We start from the raw sequence: 22,883 nt of genomic DNA on the forward strand, positions 1-22,883 counted from the left end.
GAATTCTTATGATATGGTTTTTAATAAAGTGATTGTGTGTTTTTAAAAGAATTTCTTTCTGAATTTTGTTGTGTTTTGATAACAAATAAATTCTCATTATCATGATTTTGCTGATCATTTCATGCTAAATTGTCTATTATATATTTCTGAGTTTCTTTCTTTTACAAACTTTAGGGTATTCACAAATCTTGTATATTAAATTCATTTTTTAAACCAATTTTAGTACATTCATATAGCTTGTTTATAGTTTTTTATTTGATGGACATGGGCTTGCATTTAGTCATTGCAGTAAAAGATTGTAGAAGTGAAAAATTAACTATCTTCTATAAATTCAATCTACATGCAATATTTGTTTTTTTACCATAAGGATAAAAATGTGCATAGGACTGAATATAAATGCGTGGGCGGATACCCTAGGTATGGTTCGTATAGCCACAAATATATCGCAAATTGGGACTTCATACAGTGTGGGAATCTAAACAGAACTAGCTCTAGCTTCAGCTAAAATTAAATCAGACATGCAATCGGTCAACAAAGAAGAAAGGATAACCTATATATAGCTCCAAGCATTCTTTGACGTGAAGCAATAATGGAGTAAGAATGTGGGATAGGCAGTGATTGGTGAGTTGTAAACAGCTATAGATCCCCAAGAAAGCTTCGTTTACGTCAACTTCATCAATTTGCAATAAAGAATATGGTTTTGCTCTATACCATGGCTTCATTTCTAGATATTTTCCACGTTACGTGCAAGATAGCATTTAATTTGCATGCGCGAGAGCAGGCCCAGCTGAAGTATAATTCATTTTCAATGAAGAAAATCCTTCAATGTAACTTTAAATTTCATTTGGCTCTCTTATTGGCAATTTATGTCGACAATTTAACTTAATTTTAGTAACGTTATATGTTTGCAACTGAAGTAAATGTGTGATAATTGACTCAACAGACAAAGCCATGTTTAATCATGTTGACAGTGCACCTAATTTAGGTTGCTGGTATAAATCTTTTTTTTTTATTCGAGGAAACCTCATCTTCTGAAAAGCGTATTTTATGGGTCTAGATGAATGAGTAAAACCCCAGCTGTTTCAGGCTCTTATAAGACATGCACGCCCTGACTCGAACTCAAAACATGCTGTGCAGATCTCAAATTTTTTATCATTAGGCCATGTCCTTTAAAGTCCTAGTGTAAATCATAATTATCTTTTAAATCTTATTGTATTTTTTTTTATTAATTATGCTGTTTTCACGTATTGTGTTATAATGTAGTGTGTCCAGTACTATCATTATTTTCTTTACAAAATGAGCAAAGGAGAATTAAAATAAAAATTGCAAAACCAATTTCCAAATTGGCGAACGATGGCACAAATGGATTCTGCCATTGTAAAAAAGAAAATAAAAATATAAAAATCTTTTTAATATATTTTTAAATTAAAAACATTTTAAAAAACCATTATTACTACCCTATTATGAAACAATCCAGCAATACAATTAGCATTCCAACTGCCCCCATTAAAGACGAGGGATTATTGCTGGAAACTGCGGGGTCATCTTCGTGGTTTCAATTCTGCAATTTTAATGCAATACAAACATGGGGTTATATTTGATTCAACGTAAAACCAGTTTGGCCCATGTCGTACAAAATGTTAATGCATATTCCGAATGTCTGTTCATCACCATTAATCATAGCACCTCCCATCATTAATCACCACACCCACATTTTCTCCTCCAATTGCTATTCCTTTGAAGATTCAAGAGCTCCTCCCATCATTAATCACCACACCCACATTTTCTCCTCCGATTGCTATTCCTTTGAAGATTCAAGAGCACCTCCCTCCCTTGCTCAGGTTACTAAGAACACCACCACCGATATTTTTATCATGTCCCCTCAGCAGTTCAATCAACAAATTAAACAATAAATGCGAGTGTGTGTCTATTACAGTTACAAAATAAACCAAAAGAGTTGGTGTTTTTTTTTTTAACAATACTTTGGCGTTGTAGGGCAGCTCATATTTCATCGTGGACTGCAAGAGGGTTTTTTTTTTTAGTCATTAATGTTTTCTTTAATATGGTTTCACCATGTGGTAGTTTATTTTCTATGTTTTCTCAGTTGATTTATTTTGTTATTTATATTTTTATGAGATGCAATGCGTTTTACAAGGTTTTTAAGATAAATAGACTTCACATTTAAAAAAACAAATATTAATAGACTTTACTTTAGTCGATCCTTAAAGATCTATCTTATTATTATGATAAACTTTTTTTTTCTAATAAAAAACTACATCCACCTTAATTCGAGGTAGTTATTCATGTTGCCTCAATCCTGACAATCCTGACGCTAATCTCTAAACTATGATAACAATCTCCCCTATACCACCATGTACATTGTATAAATTTTAAATTCTCATCCATCCATGACCAGATTTTCATTTCACAATCATAACTAAGGTTTTAATTTAAAGATGAAAACTTATAGATATCTTTGTTTTTCATAGCCAAATTTATACATTAATGTCGAAATAATATTTTATTTCGAGTTCCTTAGAATTGATCACTTATTCATCGATCAATAATTAAATTAGCATATTAAAAACTACATTCCATATAAATTAACCAATTTAAGTTAATAATTTTTTTTAAAAAGTTTTGTGCCTTCTCAAATTTTTTCTTCCTTAAGAATGAATATTCTTTTTTTCTTTCAATTGATCTAAATTACTTTACAATACATTTTTTATTCACTTTAACATAATTTTACACTATTAATCTATCAATTGCATTAAATAGTCCAAACATAAATTCTATTCTATATTGCTGAACCCTTGTCTAAGAGGAGGAATGAATTTCTCTTCAATGCATTTACATTTAGTTGTTACCCAATTATTTTTCACATAAGCTATCATAAATCAACAATAAAAATATATAATCTAACACCCTAACATACAATTAAATATCATTATATATTAAAACTTTCCATTTAACACTACACACAAAACTATCTCAATCAAGTATTTTGGAGAAGTTTCTTACCTCCTAACTCAAAGAAAAAGAAAGGTTAGAAGTTTGGAAAAGCACTATTATCCTCACTTTTCTTCCTCCCCTACAAAAACTCATTAGTTGAATATTTTTAGAGGTTTAGACCTTGAATATACCATTTTTTTTGTTTAAATATCTTTCTAATACACTTTGATTACTTAATCTATCTCTCTTTTATGTTTTTATGATGAATTTTATAGGTTTTCCTCACAATTCTTCTCCCCTATTTTTCTACTTCCTTGCGCGGCACTAAAGTGTTTTTGAAAAAGACTACTCATGTTTATATAGCTATAAATTTTCATTATTTACTCTAATGATCCAATGTTTCTTTTATTTTCACATGGAACCCACACTTTTCTTTTATTTTCACAGCCAACCAAAAACATACATTTGTACAACAAGATTTTTTTTAACTAGGTTTACACAACATCATCTTTATTGAACCCCTCCTTTTAAAGACGAACCTATTGAAATTACGATCATTCTTTTTGGTGGCTAGAATATGGTTAGCTGAACACTTTTTATCTCCTTAATCATTTTCGGCAACTTTATATGTCCTCTCTCTACATCCAATGGCCAAATCATGAAAAAAAAAAATAAAGTTTAAGGTCAAAATATGAAATACTAAAATAATAGGGACCAAATAATAGATAAGCTAAAACTATAGAGAGAAATGTGAAGTTTTCTACATCAAAATAAAATGAGGTTTGTTTTTGTTTTTTTGTTAAATCTGGTCCTCCTTTTAATTTCTTTTTTAACTTAAACCTAAAATTCTATTTCAAAAATTCATTGGTGAAATATTCCTCCTAATTCTCAACATATAAATCCCTATTAATATAACTTGTTATTTTTTATTATAAATTCTTACAAACTTTTTCTCATGTTTATTATTTTAATAACTTTAATATATTCACAACAAAATTATTAATTTATAATTTTTATTAAAACTTGGTCTAAAGATTACAATAAGTTTTTATTAAAAAAACAATACTTTTAATAAAAAAAACATGTTTTTATCAAAAAAATAATAATAAAAAAGAAATGAATGAATTAGGGAAATGAGTTCTGATTAAAGGATATATTTTTTCCTCCTTATTTCAATTCATAAGAAAAAGATGAATATTTATTTCAAATGTCTTTAGTTTCTATTCAATAAACCAGATTGCTGATAAAAAAAATTATTTTTTTATAAAAAATAAATACATCAATAAGAAAAGAGAATTTAGAATAAAAAATTATATTTTAACATTAAATCATTCACTTTCTTATAAATATCTATTTTAATTGCTATATAATTTTTAAAAAAAAACTCGAAGAGTGTCTCAAAACAAGAGATCAAATATTTGCATGTGTATTTATCTTTTGGTTCTTATAAAAAACATCAACTTCTTACCTTAATATTTAATTAGTGTCAACAAATTATTTTATAATTTATCAATTTATACACTTTATACACTTTATTTTTTACGTTAGAAATTAACTTAGAATTCTACTTGTATGATAGTGTGAATTTACTAGCTAGTTTATTTTATATTGCTTGAAGCAAAACTTAATTTTAACCTAAACCTTTCAACAAAAGAATAGATATATTGGTCCACATAAAATCTCCCAAATATTGTTAAGAGATGTGGTCGAGTATATTATTATAATTAATGAAGAAAAATTAGTTGGCAATTGAGAAGCTTTGATCTATATATACTCTAATTCCTGAAAGCAAGCAAACAGGGTGAATTAGGCTTCTGTTTTTCAGATAATCTTACTTTTTATTCAAGCAATTATTTTCTTAAGCTTACTCATATTTAACCAAAATGCATAAAATTCATAGATTTTAGACCTAAACTGGTTTAAGGCTTGGATTCCGAATTTTGATCGGGTCATCAGGTTTTGACCGAGTCAATTTTTTTTTTAAAAAATCAAAATAATATTATTTTAGTAAAAAAAATAAAATTAACGAATTGCAATCAAATTTATAATCAAATCTTGTTTTTTTTTTGTTTTTTTAAACTTGGTTCAATTCCAGTCCCGAATTGACCAATTGATCTGGCAGAATTTTAAAATTATAGTAAAATCAATTGAACGAGGCTTCCCAATCATCAGTAGACACTCGTTTAGCGGATTTGTATATTCATTATTCCTTCTTTAAAATATTCCTTCGATAAGTGTCTAACAGAGAGGGCAAAAAAAAACAAAAACAAAAACTGGTCGAGCCTACCATGTCAGAAGACGATCATGCAGAGCATTAAATAATTTAAGTTCTGAAAGAGTAGCTTCCAAGCTAGAAATATATATATATATATATATATATATATATATATATATATATATATATATATATATATATAACTGCATTTTCTTTTCAGAAAAGTCCAACCCGAAGAAATTCCGAACTTCCAAACACACCCTCTTCCCAAGACATCATATATAATTAGACGAAGCATTAGCCATATTAATTTGCACTGAAAATCTAATCAAGTCATCAATCATGTTTCCACTTCCATATTCTTCATGATTTTCTTAACCCATTTTTTATCCCGTTTTCACATGTATTTTCAAAAAGAATAAAAAAAATACTAAAATTAAAAAAGAGGAGAAAAAAATTAGAGAGAGAAAAAAGAAAAAAAGAATCAAGAGAGATAATTTTTGGAGGATTTTAAAAAGTAGAGAGAAAATGTGTTCATGAAAAAAGAGAGACAAAAAAACGTATCTTTCTTTTTTTAAATATTCCTATATTAACTACGATTTTATCTAATAATTATTCTTAGTTATGAACGAAATTGTGACATTTGTCAGAAACAAAACAAATCCAAGTATTTAGACCTCTCAAGATTTATTGATTGAAATTCAACATTTAACATACATTTTCTTTTCTCAACACATACACTTATTAGCATACACTTCTTATCAACTCAATTAAATTTCGAATGCATTGACCCTGAGGGAGATTTCTCCTCTAACTATCCTAATATAACTAGGAATATAATTATCTAAATAATCAAGAATTCTAATAAACTAATTTAATATAATTTTTTTATATAAAATTGTTAGTTTTTTATTATAAATTCTTACAAACTTTTTCTCATGTTTATTATTTTTATATCTTTAATACATTCACAACAAAATTATTAATTTATAATTTTTATTAAAACTTAGTCTAAAGATTACAATAAGTTTTTATTAAAAAAACAATACCTTTAATTAAAAAAAACATGTTTTTATAAAAAAAAAATAAAAAAGGAATGAATGAATAAGGAAAATGAGTTCTGATTAATTATTTTAATTCATAAGAAAAAAATGAATATTTATTTCAAATGTCTTTAATTTCTATTCAGTAAATCAGATTGCTGATAAAAAAAATGTTTTTTTTATAAAAAACAAATACATCAATAAAAAAAGAGAATTTAGACTAAAAATTATATTTTTCTATAAACATTAAATCATTCACTTTTTTATAAACATCTATTTTAATCGCCATATAAATTTATAAAAGAAACTTGAAGAGTGTCTCACGACAAGAAATCAAATATTTGTACATGCATTATCTTTTGGTTCTTATAAGAAACATCAACTTCTTTCTTTAATATTTAACTAGCTTCAACGATTTGTTTTATAATTTATCAATTTATATATTTTTTAATTAATTTTAGCAAGCACAAACATCATTTTTAAATCCTCAAATAAAGAATTTAATGGTACCATAAAATACATTAATAATGCTAACACTTACTTTATTTTTTTACTTTAAAAATTACCTTAGAATTCTACTGTTATCATCAATAGAGACTTCCAAATTTTTCATTATTCCTTCTTTAAAATCTTTAAAATATTCCTTCAATAAGTGACTAACAGAGAGGTCCAACCTGGTCAGAAGACGATCATGTCAGAAGACGATCATGCAGCATTATATAATTTAAGTTCTGAAAGAGTAGCTTCCAAGCTAGGAAAAAAATAAATAAATCTTTACCTGCATTTACTTTTCAGAAAAGTCCAACCCGAAGTGTTTATTTATGGTCAAATTCCGAACTTCCAAACACACCCTCTTCCCAATGCATCATATATAATTAGATGAAGCATTCACCATGTCAATTTGCACTGAAAATCTAATCAAGTCATCAATCGTATTTCCACTTCCATATTCTTCATGATTTTCGTAACCCATATTTGATCCCGTTTTCAAATGTATTTTCAAAAAGAATTAAAAAAATACTAAAATTAAAAAAGAAGAGAAAAAAATTAGAGAGAAAAAAAAATAAAGAATCGAGAGAGATAATTTTTGGAGGATTTTAAAAAGTAGAGAGAAAATGTGTTCACGAAAAAAAAAAGACAAAAAAACATATCTTTTTTTTTTAAAGTATTCCTATATTAAATACGATTTTATCTAACAATTATTCTTAGTTATGTACGAAATTATGACATTTGTCAAAAACAAAACAAATCCAAGTATTTACACGTCTCAAGATTTATTGATTGAAATTCAACTTTTAACATACATTTTCTTTTCTCAACACACTTATTAGCATACACTTCCTATCAACTCAATTAAATTTTGAATGCATTAGCCTTATATTTATAGGGAAATTTCTCCTCTAACTATCCTAATATAACTAGGAATATAATTATCTAATTAAACAAGGATTCTAATAAACTAGTTTAACATAATTTTTTTATATAAAAGATTCTCCTATATACTTTAGGATTTTATCTAACACCTTTGAAGACTGATTAGGATTCTAAATTACTATAAATTTATTAGATATGGCGACTTCTTTTTTTTTATTTTTATCGTTTTTACATATAGATTGCATCCATGTCCCTTGTGACAACAGTCAAGAACTTAATTAATATGGTTTATTGAGCCTAAATGTCTAGCTTTTTAGTTGTGTTTTAGATAGAAGCACTGGCACTCATGAAAAGCCACATCGACCTCCTAAATTTCTTTATAAGTAAAATTAATTTTATTCCTATAGTTTGGATTTATTTAATTAGGTCCTAAACATTTTAATTATTACCCTTTGATCTATCTCTTTCGCTTCATTTTTAATTTTACCCATGCTTGTTCTCACTTATAAAAAGATCCACGCACATTTAGCTAGCCAGGACCATGTTGGACTCTTGATGAAGAGTGAATGCATGCTTCAATTCCCAATTCAAACGCAATCTTTCTTCTCAAGCAACCGTGTTCAAAATGTTTCATTATGCCATGGGGTCCCCAAGCTATCGATCATGATATCCCACAGTTCCTCTCCACATTTATGCATGTTTAGCGAACCGTCGGTGGTGGCATGGACGGCTTATTGCTCAGCTGCTGCTGGTCTTCAAATATATATATCGTGTTAAGTGCAGCTCTTTTATGTTCATGATGAAAAAAGAGAACTCATTATGACAAACAACATGATAATGTTTCTCACTGGGATACACTACCCGTATTTCTTATTCAAGATATTTAGTGTGAATCTTCCTCTGTTATTATTTAATTAATTATATGCATTATCCACTGAGTGATCACCTTCCACACGAGATATCAGGTAAGAAGCACGATCTTGATCGTGGAGAGCATCTAATTATGGAGGGAATAGGTTAAGTAGGAGTTCATATCCAAGATCAACCTGCAAAGAAATGGAATTAAATTAAAAATTAAAAATTATTTTCTTTTCCATGCTGTAAAATAGAGAAATGAACCCAAAATCAATCTTTTAGGAGAAGAAATTGGATCCATTGCTATTACTAGCTATATATTGCGCGCAGAGGGTCTATATATGCAACTGGGTTGGGTTACGTCATGAAAGGTCCTTATAATTTCTTAGAGCATAATTATTTATTGAAAGAAAGCAGAAAATGACCGGCAAGTGAATGGCCATTCAATAAAGTCTCCATCTCTCTCTAAACTTTGCTCAACAAAAATCATTATTGTTGAACACCAAATATATATATATTTTTAAGAATTTAGAAATGAAATAAGTTGGAGAGTGGACAAGAAAGAAACACGAAGTACAGGCAGCATGTCCGTACAACAATGTCCTATTATATATATATATATATATATATATATATATATATATATATATATATATATTGCCTCCTAAGAAATATTTATAGATTCGGTTCATATTTCTTATTGTTTTATTTAGTATCATAGGAGGGAACAAAGAGTTAGAAACCTGGTACGGTTCTGTCTCAACGAAAGAGTGCAAGGAGCATGGGCATGGCTCACCCTCTAATAATTCACTAGTAGCAGGTTGCAACCAGCCAATTAGATGACGTTTATTTTTCTATTTTGACATGATGTGCTTCGTAAATTTAGGCGACATAAATTTGGAAATACCAAAATATATAATAATATTGCGTAAACTTCATGTATTTAATAAAATACTTTCATATTGGATTCGTTTTTATTTAACATTATAGCCTCGTGCATGTTTTTACTCGATTTGTCTTTACAAAGACCAGCAGCACGCCCTTAATTGCCTCTTCTTTCTTGTAGAGGTCAATCCGGCCAGCCATGGAGCACTACTTTTGACTTAATTTTCCTTGCCCTCTTTAATTATGGTTTAGGATATCTAGTTTTTCCACTCAGTTGTTCCACTCAGTTGAACAGTGTAAACAATGAGAATATGGGCCATGCATAGTCTCCCTCTTGGACCAATTATTCATCATATCGCCCCTTCAATCATCACTCTCAGGGCATACTTCTACTGAACTTTGTTTCTGAGACAGAGACCCTGAACATATGTATACAGACACCAAGACAACTTGGAAATATTCGAAGTAATTTAGACAGCTCGGAGAAAAAGATTGTGGATGATGGAGCCTACTCAAGGAAGACTACAGCAAGCTAGAAAGCGATAGAAATCATCTTCTCTTCTAAGCCAATATTTTGGGATGGATTTTTCAGTAATGCGTTTAATAATAGGGTAGATTTCAATATCACAAGTTGTCATAAAAATTAAAAATCAAAGATACTAACATATACAAGACCCCTCCATATTAAGAAAACACTACAAATTTGTCGATATTGTATCTAAAATGCCTTACTAAAATGGTGTTCATGATGCTTGATGTTCATGACAATTAAATATGAGGATAGCTGGGAACATCAAGCCATTTGATTTTCGTATCTCTTTAAAAAAGAAACCATTGAGGGGAAAATGGGTCTAAAATTAAATGGTTGGTTTGAAATTTGATGACGGAAAATCAACTGGAATCATGGTGGTTCGGAAAAAATCTTTAGGCGATTAGTTTTGGGTCCCAAGAGACTGCCTCAATACAATGTTCTTAATTAAAAATTCCTCTCCCACCATGGTGTTGACTTCAAATCCAAAGTTGTTAAAACTATGAGCTAGTTCGGGAACTCAACCACATTATCTAAAAATTTGACTCTTTTAATTAATTTTTTTTTTGTTTTGATATGTTAATGTAAAAAATAATTATTAAAAAATAAAAATTATTATTTTAATGTGTTTTGTTGAAAAAAAACACTACCATACTCTCAAATAAGTTGTACATATAAATTTGAAATACATGGAACTGCATGCTAAGCACTTAAAAACTACAAAATGTACATGGTGCAAATCATTAAAAGCTTGTTTATTTTTGTATTTCACAAGTGTTTTTTTATTTGCTTTAAATTAATTTTTTTTATATTTTTAAATCGTTTTAATATACTACTGTAAAATATAAATTAAAAAAAAATATATTATTTTGATATATTTTTCTACATCAAAAATATTTTAAAAACATAATCACTATTTCAGCACCATCAAACTGGCTCCATGGCCATCTTTGTGAGATAATTTTCTACATTTGACCATGGATTGGATCTGGAGAATAATTTGCAGACGAAGGAGTTAAAACATTTGACCCAAAGTGCTTTAAGCTAGGTCATGATCAAATGAGACAAGCTTTTAACTTTCTGGACTTATAGAAGGCTCCTCAGTCCATATTTTAGTATTTTTACAATCACCAATGAATCATATACATCCATAATTTACAAAACCAAAGCAAATAGTATTTTCCATAGAAGTGCTTTTACGGCCAACGAGCATCAAAATGAGTTTTAGGAATCTGGTTCTAGAACACTAGAGTACAAATCTTGTGAAAATACGAGCCAAGGTAGCTTCACAGGCTCCCACTGGACCCATCCCAATGCACACCAAGATACCAATAATATGTCAAATAAAGCTAGAAAATAATAGAAATCCCTTCAAAGAAAGTCACATTAATAATGAAGTCGTCCCTCTCCTTCCGTGGTCCATTGTCTGCCCTCACATGGTATAATGTAAGCTTCACTCCATGCCCTCTTAGTCATCACATGAAATACAGCAAAGATGATATGTATAATGCAATTATATCTTGGTAACATCACAGAGCATAAGTTAAAAGACATTTCAAACCATCCATTAAACAAAACAAAGCAAGCTACCGGTCCATTCATATTCTTGCAAGTTATATTAACATATTACAATAACTGATGTTTTTTGGGACAGAACATACACTACTAGCCCTCACATGACCAAGAAAGCAAAGCAAAGCAAATGTAAATTCAGTAGTACCTTAATCTTATAAGAACATGAACACATAGTCCAGAAGAACATCATCATGATCATGGAGAATGATCATACAAATTCAGCGAGAACGGCGACTAATTAGATCATATGATGTCCTGCTTGATCTTGGAAGATATACTATTGAGTCAGAAACATCACTAGTTTTTTTACAGGAAGTGTAGAGGCTTACAAAACCAAACCTGTCACTAATGCTCCTCGATACCTTAGCACCACCCCAGAAGTAACTGCCTTGATAATCATCATCATCATCCTTTGAACACTGAACTAACGCAGCAAAAAAGGGATCCCTTCGAAAACTTTCATTATTGTGTTTCTTTCGGATTCCAATTTCCTCGGAATTGATTCTTCTGGAGATGGATGCAGGGGCGGCAGGAGGAGGCAATGGGAGGGCCTTTAATATAGAGTCCTTTTTCTTGTGACTTTGCTTCTTAGGAATCCCAGGCAAATGTTCCCAAGAAAATGGAACACCGGAAAATTGAAGCGGGGTGGCCGGACTAAGGGGCGAATCATCAAGAAAACGCAAAGATGAGCATGACGAGAGTGATGAGGAGGAGGAAAAGGAAGCGGTTCGGCGAGAAGAAGCAGTTTTGGTGGCCGGAAATGAGGTGTCGCATTCTTTTGGGACATTTTGGGCACGGTCACTAAGAGTTGCTGAGGAACCCATAGCTTCAGAGAAAGAAGGAAAGAAGAGACACGCTTTGTGTTGTTAGCTACTCTTCAACTTCTATTATTTTTTTCTTAATCAATTTTGCCACCCGCATTTTATATATACAAAGAGGGAAAGGGAGAAGTCTTGCAATTTGTTGTTTAATGCCATTATTTTTTAAACATAAAATATTTGGAGATAATACAATTCATAAACAAAAAACGACCCTACAACATTGATGTCAAATGGTAGGGAAAGAAAAGGACAAGGGACAAAATGGGAAACTACATCTGGTGATGGTATCACAATGCAGTCTCTTCCATTTCTTCTCCTTTTTCTCTACTTTTCTTGCTATTTTATTTTATTTATTTATTCTTTGGAAGGGGCCATATATATATACACTTACTTGCACTGCCCTATCAAATAAATAAATAAATAAAATCACGGAGAGTTCTTAAAATAATGCGGTATATTATCAAGAAAAAGAAGAATCCCAATGGTAACGAGGCCCGTGTTGCAAGCAATGGTTATGTCTTATTCAGACGGATCCTTCCTCCAGATTTGTATAGAAAAGTGTTGCTATCCATTAACATCATTTTGGATCCTGGAAGTTATATATAATATATTGCTTGTAAATGTAAATCTAGCTAGAATGAAGACAGTGATTGTGGAAAGCGTGAAGCAAGTAGTTTATTTCCCCTGTTCTGTTGACACCACTCTTAGAATATAATAGCTTGATTTCTTAGAGGTTTAAATATATGTCAAAATTATTTGAGAGTTAATAAATATAAAGTTATTAATGACATTTTATTCAATAGATTAAATATTTAGATTGAGATTATTTTTTAAAAAAATAGTTGTAACTTGTTGATATACATGTAGCATGTCACTCTTTATTTTGAAGTGAAGATCAACTTTAAAAAACCTAATCATTATCCCTTTTTTTTTTTTTGGAGAACTTATAATTCTAGTTTGGAGGAATGTTTAGTATATTTGTAATTGGCCAATCTGATTAATTTGATTTCTGTTTGTTAGTTTAATATGTTTTGTAGTTAATCGGTTGGTTACAAGTGATATTATTATATTCATGTAAATATATATTTATTATTCATAAAGACTTAATTTATCTTTAATATTTATATAATATTAAATTAATGAATCTAATATTTGATTAATGAATCTAAAGTAAAGATAAAGTTCATGAGATAAAATGATTTTACAAAGAAAATTATAAAGTTGTTATAATTATAGGATTCCTAATGTATCAAAACATTGTTCCTATAATGTTCATGGTCAATGCTCTCTTAAATAATAGATATTTATTAGAATCGTAGAGACTAATACATATTATGTTCTTTTTTTTATAAAATGAAACAATTGTTCTCATAAGCTGAGGTACAAAAGATACCTAAAACTAATATGTAAGTGCTTGTTATAACACATGTACACTGAGCTGACCCGCATAAGAATTTCATATAGAGAGATCATATATGTTTATGGAAAAGTTCACATGACAATTGTGTAAGTGATCCTTAGACTTGAGATCATTAATTTATTTTATATAGAAAATGTTATGCTTTGATCATGTTACATATTATCTTAATTAAGGTAACAAAAGGGCATATATTGGGTATAACATGAACTATATGATGATAATTGAGTGGTCAAAAGAAGATTCATCACCATAGGTAAATTAGAGAAAATATTTTATCTATTCTCAAATAGTATTGACAGAGAAATCCTTAGCCAATGTGAAATGATATTTGAAAAGAGTTTCAAATCTTATTCAAATGAACAATTTATTTAATCCTAATTGGTCACACACATTAAAAACCATATTCAAGAATTAAACTGAGATGGTTTAATTAAGTATGACTTAATTAAAATATATTTTAAAAATTAAAGACTAGAATATAATTAATATAGGGATTATATTTCTAGACATAGAAAAATCAAGGATGGACTTAATTGAGTTAATTTCTAAAATTATCCTAAAATAATATATGAACATTATTGAGGGGGCAAATTGATATTTTGTTAATTTAAAAGGTTTTTCAGATTTTTCTATAAATAGTAAGTTATGCCTTTTATTTTAGAGTGGTTGTCTATTAGACAAAAAAAACTATATGAGTTATAGAATAGAGAATTAGCACTCTAGACACAACAATCTCTCTCTCTCTCTCTCTCCACTAAATAGGGATTTAGGAGATTTTTCACTGCTATAAATAGTAAGTTATGCCTTTTATTTTAGAGTGGTTGTCTATTAGACAAAAAAACTATATAAGTTATAGAATAGAGAGCTAGCACTCTAGACATAACAATCTCTCTCTCTCTCTCCTAAATAGGGATTTAGGAGATTTTTCACTGCTATAAATAGTAAGTTATGCCTTTTATTTTAGAGTAGTTGTCTATTAGACAAAAAAAACTATATAAGTCATAGAATAGAAAGCTAGAACTCTAGACATAACAATCTCTCTATCTCTCTCTCTATCTCTCTCTCTCTCTCTCTCTCTCTCTCTCTCTCTCTCCTAAATAGGGATTTAGGAGATTTTTTACTGGTGGTTCATGTTGATTATCGTTGGAGGCTAGACAATTGAACAACTTGTAGTTTGCGATAATCCAACCTTTGAAGAATTATTCAAAGTTGAAAAAGATCAAATCTTCAGGTAATAAATCTCTAAACAACTTTAGATTTATCTAATAGGATCCTAGAAACTCCCGAATAATTTTGTTTTATTGTTTCCAGTGTATGTATGATGTTCAGGAACCCAATATTACTTGTTACTTTTATTCCATGACTTGAGCCTCTATGTTTGCTTTGTTTTATTATGTTTTTCTTCCCTACTCCAATTGTAACACCATGATGAACTAGTATGAGCTAACATGCTAGATCGCTGGAATATTTCTCATTTCACCTAATATTTCACCTTTTATTTTGGTTTCTTATAGAAAAAAAACAAAGAGAAAAAAAACAAAAAACTAAGCTCTAATATAAGCTACACCAGACGAGTCTGAAAGTACTAAGTTCAATATTTATCTATAAAATAAAAAAATACATATAAAAACTTTTAAAAAAGTTAATAGTAACTAAAACACTAAAAATAAATAAGGAATTCAATTACAAGTAGTATATTCCAATAAAACCTAAAAGTATAGGGAATGACTTAATTAAAAGTTCAGATAAGGAATTCAGATGTGGTTAAATCCTACAAGTGTGTGGTCTACAACGGTTTGGAAAAACCTAAACTTGGGCATTTTAAAATGAAATATTGATGGTTTGATTTTGGAAAAGCTGGGAATTTCAAGCATTTGAGGTGTTCTCAGAGATATTGAAAGGAGGTTCCTTTGTATTTTCTCTATGTCCATAAGTATTAAGGAGTCTAATAAAGTTAAAAGACTGGCAATCTATATGGCTTTATAGACTAGTACTACTCATTTTCTTGCAAATAAAGTTCATTAGGTTATTGAATCTCATTTCATAAGTGCAATTAAATGGATTAGGGGTAAAGCAGAGGACAAGCCATGAATAATGTTATCTCTTCTATCTAAAACTATGTCTAGTAGTAAACTTAGTTCTATAAGCTTTAGCCATGTAAATAGAGAGGAGAATGTAGTAATTGACTCCCTTGCTAAGTAAAACCTAAGTAGACAAAATGAACTTCTTACTTGGATATTGATGAATTCATTAAAAAAATTTCATACAAAATATAGGCTTTTCATGATTGTGTTATGGGTTGATGGAGTGTTTGGGCTAGATGTCCACGATTTTTCCTGCAAAGAAAGTTCCTTGTTGGAACATGGGATCATTTGATCCTTAAGTTAACAAGTATGAGAGGTGTGCGGTGTGTATATGAAAAGAAATATTTTTGTGTAGCATGAGAATGACTTCTATGGCCTAGAATTGGCCTAAACCTTGTATGGCTTGGCCCTGTATTTGTATGGCATAGAGCTTGTACGTTGCATTACCTAGGATCTGTATAGACTATAACTTGTATGGAATGACCTTGAACTTATATAGCATGAAGTTTATATATTGCATGGACTAGGATTTGTATGGCCTAGAGTTTGCTTTGATTTCTTACCTGGTGACTAAGTGTATTTATATACAAATTCTTTGAACTTACCTTATGGAGAAGAAACTAGAAAGTGGGGTTACGGTTGATGTTCCATTCTTGCATTAGTGGAAATATAGGTGATTTCATTGGCTAAAGTTGTTTTGCTATTCCATTGGTAGAGATATTGGTGGCGATATTTTTTGTGTCATGCATAGAGATGATGTAAAAATATAGTGTTGCCCTACATAAAAAGTATCATTCAAAAAGTATCATATATAGATAGTTTGTGTGCATAAAGAATTTTGTGTGTGATGCACAATCATGGGAAATGAGAAAAATATATAAAGATTTATACCAATATAGTCTAGCTTGGTAAGGAAAAAAAAAGAGAGGGGGGGGGGAGAATGGAGAAAAAAAAGAGAGAAAAAGGAGAAAGAAACTTTAATTGTTTAGGCTATCCAAAACAACTAGTTTCTTTTCCAAAAATATTTATGTGCTATCATTTACTCATCCAATTCTCTTAAACAATTATATTTGGAAGACTTATATAGTAAAACACATAGGAAAATAAAATGCTTATTATTTTATGCTATATTGTTACTGTTTATGGGGTTTTGTTTATATGTTTACAAGAGAAATGAGTTTTTACTTAAAAAAATATTGACCTATAGGTCACATATTAATATTTATAATATCTTGTGTTTTGATGAAAATAATTAAATAAAAAATGTACTAATGATATGCTTGAATAAGATTAAGTATAAACAGGTTGTATATGAAGATCACATTAACAAATATATGGAGTTGAATGAAGAAATTCATCAACAAGTCCAAGATGCAAAACAAGTGAAGACTTAACTATTAAATATTCATTTTAGAGTTTATTGTTAAATATTTATATCTTACTCAATAGCAAACTAAAATGAACCACACATTTCAAATCGCATACATAAATAGGATTGATATACATTTAATCGGTTCAAGTTTCACCAGGTTTGAAACTACTAAAACTGGTTTATAAGCTAAATTAGTCGACTATTTAGGCATATCAAGTGAACTGGTTGATTATTGTTCATCCATGATGAAAGCTTGGGAATTTTACAGTAACTGGTCGATCGAATGATAAGGTCATTTGAACCGGTCAACCTCTTTAGGTGTCAAGGGCATTTTAAAGGCTAGTTTCTTTTAGAAATATATATTTTTTTTATGAAAAATTAAGGAGAGATTCTAAACATACATGATATAGAAGTTATCTCAAAAGAAAAACCAACTAGAAATAATCAATCCTAATTTACTTTATGTTATGCTAAATTAAAATTTTATATTCTAGCATAAAAGTATAAAATCTTACATTCATTATACTTACACACCTCAAATCATCCTAAGTGCTATTGAGTAAGTTATAGAAATTATAGTTTTCAATTGTATAATCCACTCTTTAAGAAAGTAAATCTTGTTGTAAAAAAATCATAAGTGTAAACACCTAAGAGTTTAGATAAACTCTTGGCATTAGTAAGGTATTGTCACCAATAGAAAAATCCTGAATAGAAGAAATCTTCAAGTAGTGTAATTGCTTAGTGTGAATTCATTAAGAGCATTGTATCTTTCCATTGGATTAGTAAAAAAGAATAATACACAAGTACGGTTGGTACTTGAGGTGTAGATGTAGGCTTGTTGAACCACATTAAAAATCAAGTTTGTAATCTCTTTTTTCTTATCTCTTTACTTTAAGCACTTTAATTATATTGTTGGTTATTGTGTTATATGTGCTTAGTGTGATTATTTGCATTATCTGACATAATTAGTGGAACACTTAATTAATCCCCTTTAGGTGTTATTGTGCCTTAATTATAGAACAACAATTAGTATCTGAGCTTAGTTCTCATATATATATATATATATATATATATATATATATATATATATATTTGCTTGGATTTAAGTAGAATGACAACCACTAGCTATAATATTAAAAATGAAGCACTTACCTCTAGGTCACTCTTCTTTTATGATAATGATTATGTCTGTTAGAAAGCTAGGATGATTATATATCTTCAATCTATTGATTATGATTTATGACTATCTTTTAAAAACGGACCTCACAATCCTATTAAGATTGAAAATGATATAATGATTCCTAAACCTAGAAATAAGAATATCGATGATGATAATAAGTTCTTTTTAATGGATGAAAGTAATATTGAGTGATGACTCAGACTTTAGCTCAAGAGATGATGAAGAGTATGTTGCAAACATGGATTTCATGGCAATTAAAAGTGATAATGAGGTACTTTTTTCAAATGATGAGTCTGACCTCTCTTATTATGAACTACATGATACCTTTGAATCATTGCATGATGAATTTAAAAAGTTATATCATAAATATAGTTCATTGGAAAAAAAGTCATTCATGTTTACTTGTTGAAAAAGATGCATTAGAAAAGAAAGCATGCATTGTTATTGATAGTGACAAGGTTAACTATCTTTAAAAGGAAAATAAAGCTTTAAAAGAAAAAAAAATGGACAAGTTGAATACCACACTAGCAAAATTCACTTAAAATTCTAAGATTTTAGATACCATGCTTACTAGTCAAAGATGTGTTTTCAACAAAAAAAGGTATAGGGTATCAACCCAAAAAACAAAATATTTGAAGAACTATTTTGTTAAAGCCAACAATCATATGATCAAAACCAAATATATCATTATTGTAGAAGCATTGGTCATTTGATTTATGTATGTTCTATAAAGAAAGACAAAGTTGGCAATATGACTTGGGTTCTAAAAGGAACTTCCACTAACCAAAAAGGACCCAAGAAGATATGGTTACTAAAAATCTCATCTTGATTTTATATGTGTAGAAATCAAGGGAATATAGGGCTTAGTACTTTAATAGTGTTTACTCAAGACACATGACCGGAGATGAAGTATTGTTTTCAAGCATTACCAAGATCAATAGTGAGAAAGTCATATTTGAAGACAACTCAAAAGTAAAGATCATTGGAGTTGGCAATATTAGAGGTAAATCTTCTCCCTCAATAGAAAAAATGTTTATTGTGAATAATCTAAAACATAATTGGCTAAATATTAGTCAATTGTGTGATAAAGGATACAAGATCATGTTTGACCATGCATGTTATTTAATCCTTGAAAATGATAAAGTTTTATTTATATGTAATAGAAAAGGAAATGTATACAAGATATTATTGATACATGTATGAGGATATAAAGTTGCCTTGTTACTAGTATTAATGATAATTTTCTTTAGCATAAGAGATTAGGTCATATAAGCATGAACATTCTTTCTAAACTTGTGTAAAATGAGCTTGTTAAAGGACTCCCTCATATTGCATTAAAAAAGGAGAAGTTATGGTGCTTGCCAATTTAGTAAATAAGTGAAAATATCTTTTAAAAGCAAGAACCATATTTCTATCGAAAGACCTTTAGAATTGGTACACATAGATCTATTTGGACAACTAGAGCTAGAAGCATAAATAGTAATAGATATGTGTTTGTGATTGTGGATGACTTTACAAGATATAAATGGGTTTTGTTTTTATAATCAAAAGATGAAACTATTTATTAAATTGTAAATTTTTCAAAGAAAGTTGAAAATAAAAAGGGTTTTTCAATCATAAACATAAGGAGTGATCATGGTGGTGAATTTATAAGGGATTTTTTTGAAATGTTTTGTTAAGAGAAAGGACATCACTATAATTTTTCAACTCTTAAAACTCCCCAACAAAATGGGGTCGTGGAAAGGAAAAGTTGGTCTATTCAAGAAATGGCAAGAACAATGTTAAATGAATTTAATACCTCTAAATGTTTTTAGAAGGAAGTCGTAAATACTTCTTGCTATGCTTTAAATCGTGTTATCTTGAAACCAGAGTTGAAAAAGATTCATTATGAGCTTTGGAAAGGAAGAAAACCCAACATTTCATATTTCAAAGCTTTTGGTTCAAAATGTTTTATTTTTAACACCAAGGATAACTTGGACAAGTTTGATTCAAAATCTAATTTTGGTATATTTCTCGGATAATCCTCCTCTAGCAAAGCTTATAGAGTTTATAACAACAGAACACTTTGTCCTAAATAATCATTGTATATCGTATTTGATGAAACTCAAAATGATAAAATTGATGAGATTCTATATGACATAAATGAAAATGTTTAACATTTTAAGTCTTAAGAATAAGACACCTAGGAAGGACAACAAGGAAGAAATAAACAAGGATCAACCAAGCTCAAGCCATCAACAAAAAATGGTAAGTAACTCTTTTGTGCCATAAAAAACGCTAAGCTATGTAAGCTCTCATCCTCTGGCATTAATTATTGATAATCTATTTAAAAGAACTAAGACTAGAGCATCTCTTAAGAATATTAATAAGCAATGTGCATTTATTTTACATATAGAGCCCAAATCCAACCTAGAAGCAAAAAAAAATGCAAATTGGATTTTAGCCATGCAAGATGAGCTAAACCAATTTGAAATGAATGATGTTTGGGAACTAGTTCTTAGACCAAAAATCAATCCATTATAGGAACAAAATTGGTTTTTAGGAATAAAGTCAATGAACATGGGATTATTGTGAGAAACAAAGCTAGACTAGTTATAAAAAGTTATAATCAAGAAGAAGATATTGATTATGAAGAAACCTTTACACCTGTGGCTAAACTAGAATTCACAAGAATGCTTTTAACTTTTGCATGTCATGCTAATTTTATATTTTTTTTCAAATGGATGTCAAAAATGCATCTTTAAATGGTTTTATCATAGAAGAAGTATATGTTAAACAACTTCAAGGTTTTGAAAACTTTTATTTCCTCGTTCATGTTTTTAAACTTAAAAAGGCTTTATATAGTTTAAAACAAACACAAGAGTATGGTATGAAAGATTAAAGACTTTTCTTATTAAAAATGGTTTTAATATTGGCAAAATTTACACCACCCTCTTCAAAAAGAGAAAAGGTAAAGACATCTTGATTGCACAAATATGTGTTAATGATATTATATTTGGTGCTACTAATGCATCTCTTTGTAAGGAATTTTCAAAATATATGCAAGATAAGTTTGAAATAGGCATAATGGGGGAATTAAATTTCTTTATTGGATTGCAAATTAAACAAAGGATGACATCTTTATCAACCAATGCAAGTACATCAAGAATCTACTAAAACGATTTGGGATGGAACATGTCAAAAAAGCCAACACACCAATGAGAATATCAACAAAGCTTGATATGAATGAAAACAGTAAGAATGTAGACATCACTGATTATTGAGGTATGAATGGTTTACCTTTATCTTTAACTGCTAGTAGACCCGATATTATGTTTAGCATTTATCTATGTGCATATTCTCAAGCATGTCCAAAAAACCCCATGTTAATATCTTAAAATGCATTCTTTGATACTTGTATGGTACAATCAACTTAGGGTTGTGGTATTCGAAAGGATGCTAGCTGAATTTAATTAACTATTTGGATGTGGATTTTATAGGATGTAAAGTTGATATAAAAAATACTAATGGAACATGTCACTTTCTAGGATCATTACTATTATCTTGGGCTAACACAAAACAAAACTCATTAGCCCTATCAACAACTAAAGTGGAATATATTGTTCCGAGTAGTTATTGTGCTCAAAATTTATAGATGAAACAAAACTTAAGACTTTGGACTTAATTTTGATCATGTCCCTATTATGTGTGATAACACAAGTATATAATTCTATCTAAGAACCTATACAACACTCAACGTACAAAGCATATTGAAGTGAGATATCACTTCCTAAGAGATCACATGTTGAAATGTGATATTATACTTGAGTTTGTTAGAACAGAACATTAACTTGCAGATACTTTACAAAGTTATTAGGTAAGGATCACTTTTGTGAAATACGAAGGGGTGTAGGCCTTATACAATGAAAAAAGTATGACTTATTAGGGTAACCTTTCACAAAGCCATTAGGTAACCTATGACAATCAATCTTTATAATTTTTTTTTTCAGGATATGGAATTCCTTAATGTCATGCCTATGGTCATAATGAAAAAAGGTATAACTTATTAGGGTTCCTTATGCTCACAATGTTTTTCATATGAGAATATTACACAAATTCTTTATCTTCGATGGCAACTAACACCTCAATAAGTGTGGTGGTTAAAGGCATGGTTAAGAGTTCAAGGAAAGTTAGGTGATCATGAATATATCATTTGGTGCTTCTCTTAATGTTTTGGTGGGAGACTAATGATATTGTGGGGATTCTACTCTCTATATTTGAGGAAGTCCATGTCTAGTGACATTTACTTTCATACTTGAATATAGTTCTTTGTTACTTGTTTCTCGATGAAGAAATTCCTGTCAAGTAGAGTATACATGTGTTCCCACGATGAGTAGTTATAAACTTCACTGATGAGGGCCTCAATAGCAATAGGTTTGAGTAGATTCTCCACGTTAATCATTTATGTGTTAAATCTTTAAAGATATGTCCTAGTTTTTTCATCATTTCATTGTGTAAGGGCAAAGAGCTAAGTTGTTCTCTTTTTATCTTGAATGTTTTTATTGACATGAGATATGATTTTAACATAAAGATTGTGAT

At 29.4% G+C, this 22,883-nt stretch overlaps 1 protein-coding gene across 1 annotated transcript; it reads right to left on the reverse strand.

Moving 5' to 3' along the window:
- Positions 1 to 10,923: 10,923 nt before the first annotated feature.
- LOC133669440 (uncharacterized) lies at positions 10,924 to 12,353 on the reverse strand. The gene is made up of 2 exons (XM_062089581.1): positions 11,574 to 12,353; positions 10,924 to 11,320 (listed from the first exon to the last, which is right to left on the reverse strand). Exon 1 carries the CDS (start codon positions 12,250 to 12,252, stop codon positions 11,647 to 11,649), a length of 606 nt encoding a protein of 201 aa, XP_061945565.1. The 5' UTR covers positions 12,253 to 12,353; the 3' UTR covers positions 10,924 to 11,320; positions 11,574 to 11,646.
- Positions 12,354 to 22,883: the final 10,530 nt, after the last annotated feature.

Source organism: Populus nigra, chromosome 12, assembly GCF_951802175.1.
Source record: "Populus nigra chromosome 12, ddPopNigr1.1, whole genome shotgun sequence".
Taxonomy (NCBI): Eukaryota; Viridiplantae; Streptophyta; class Magnoliopsida; order Malpighiales; family Salicaceae; genus Populus; species Populus nigra.

What these genes read in the sequence shown, in the direction of transcription:
- LOC133669440 (XM_062089581.1), bottom strand. Translation starts at nt 12,252, where the DNA reads ATGGGTTCCTCAGCAACTCTTAGTGACCGTGCCCAAAATGTCCCAAAA.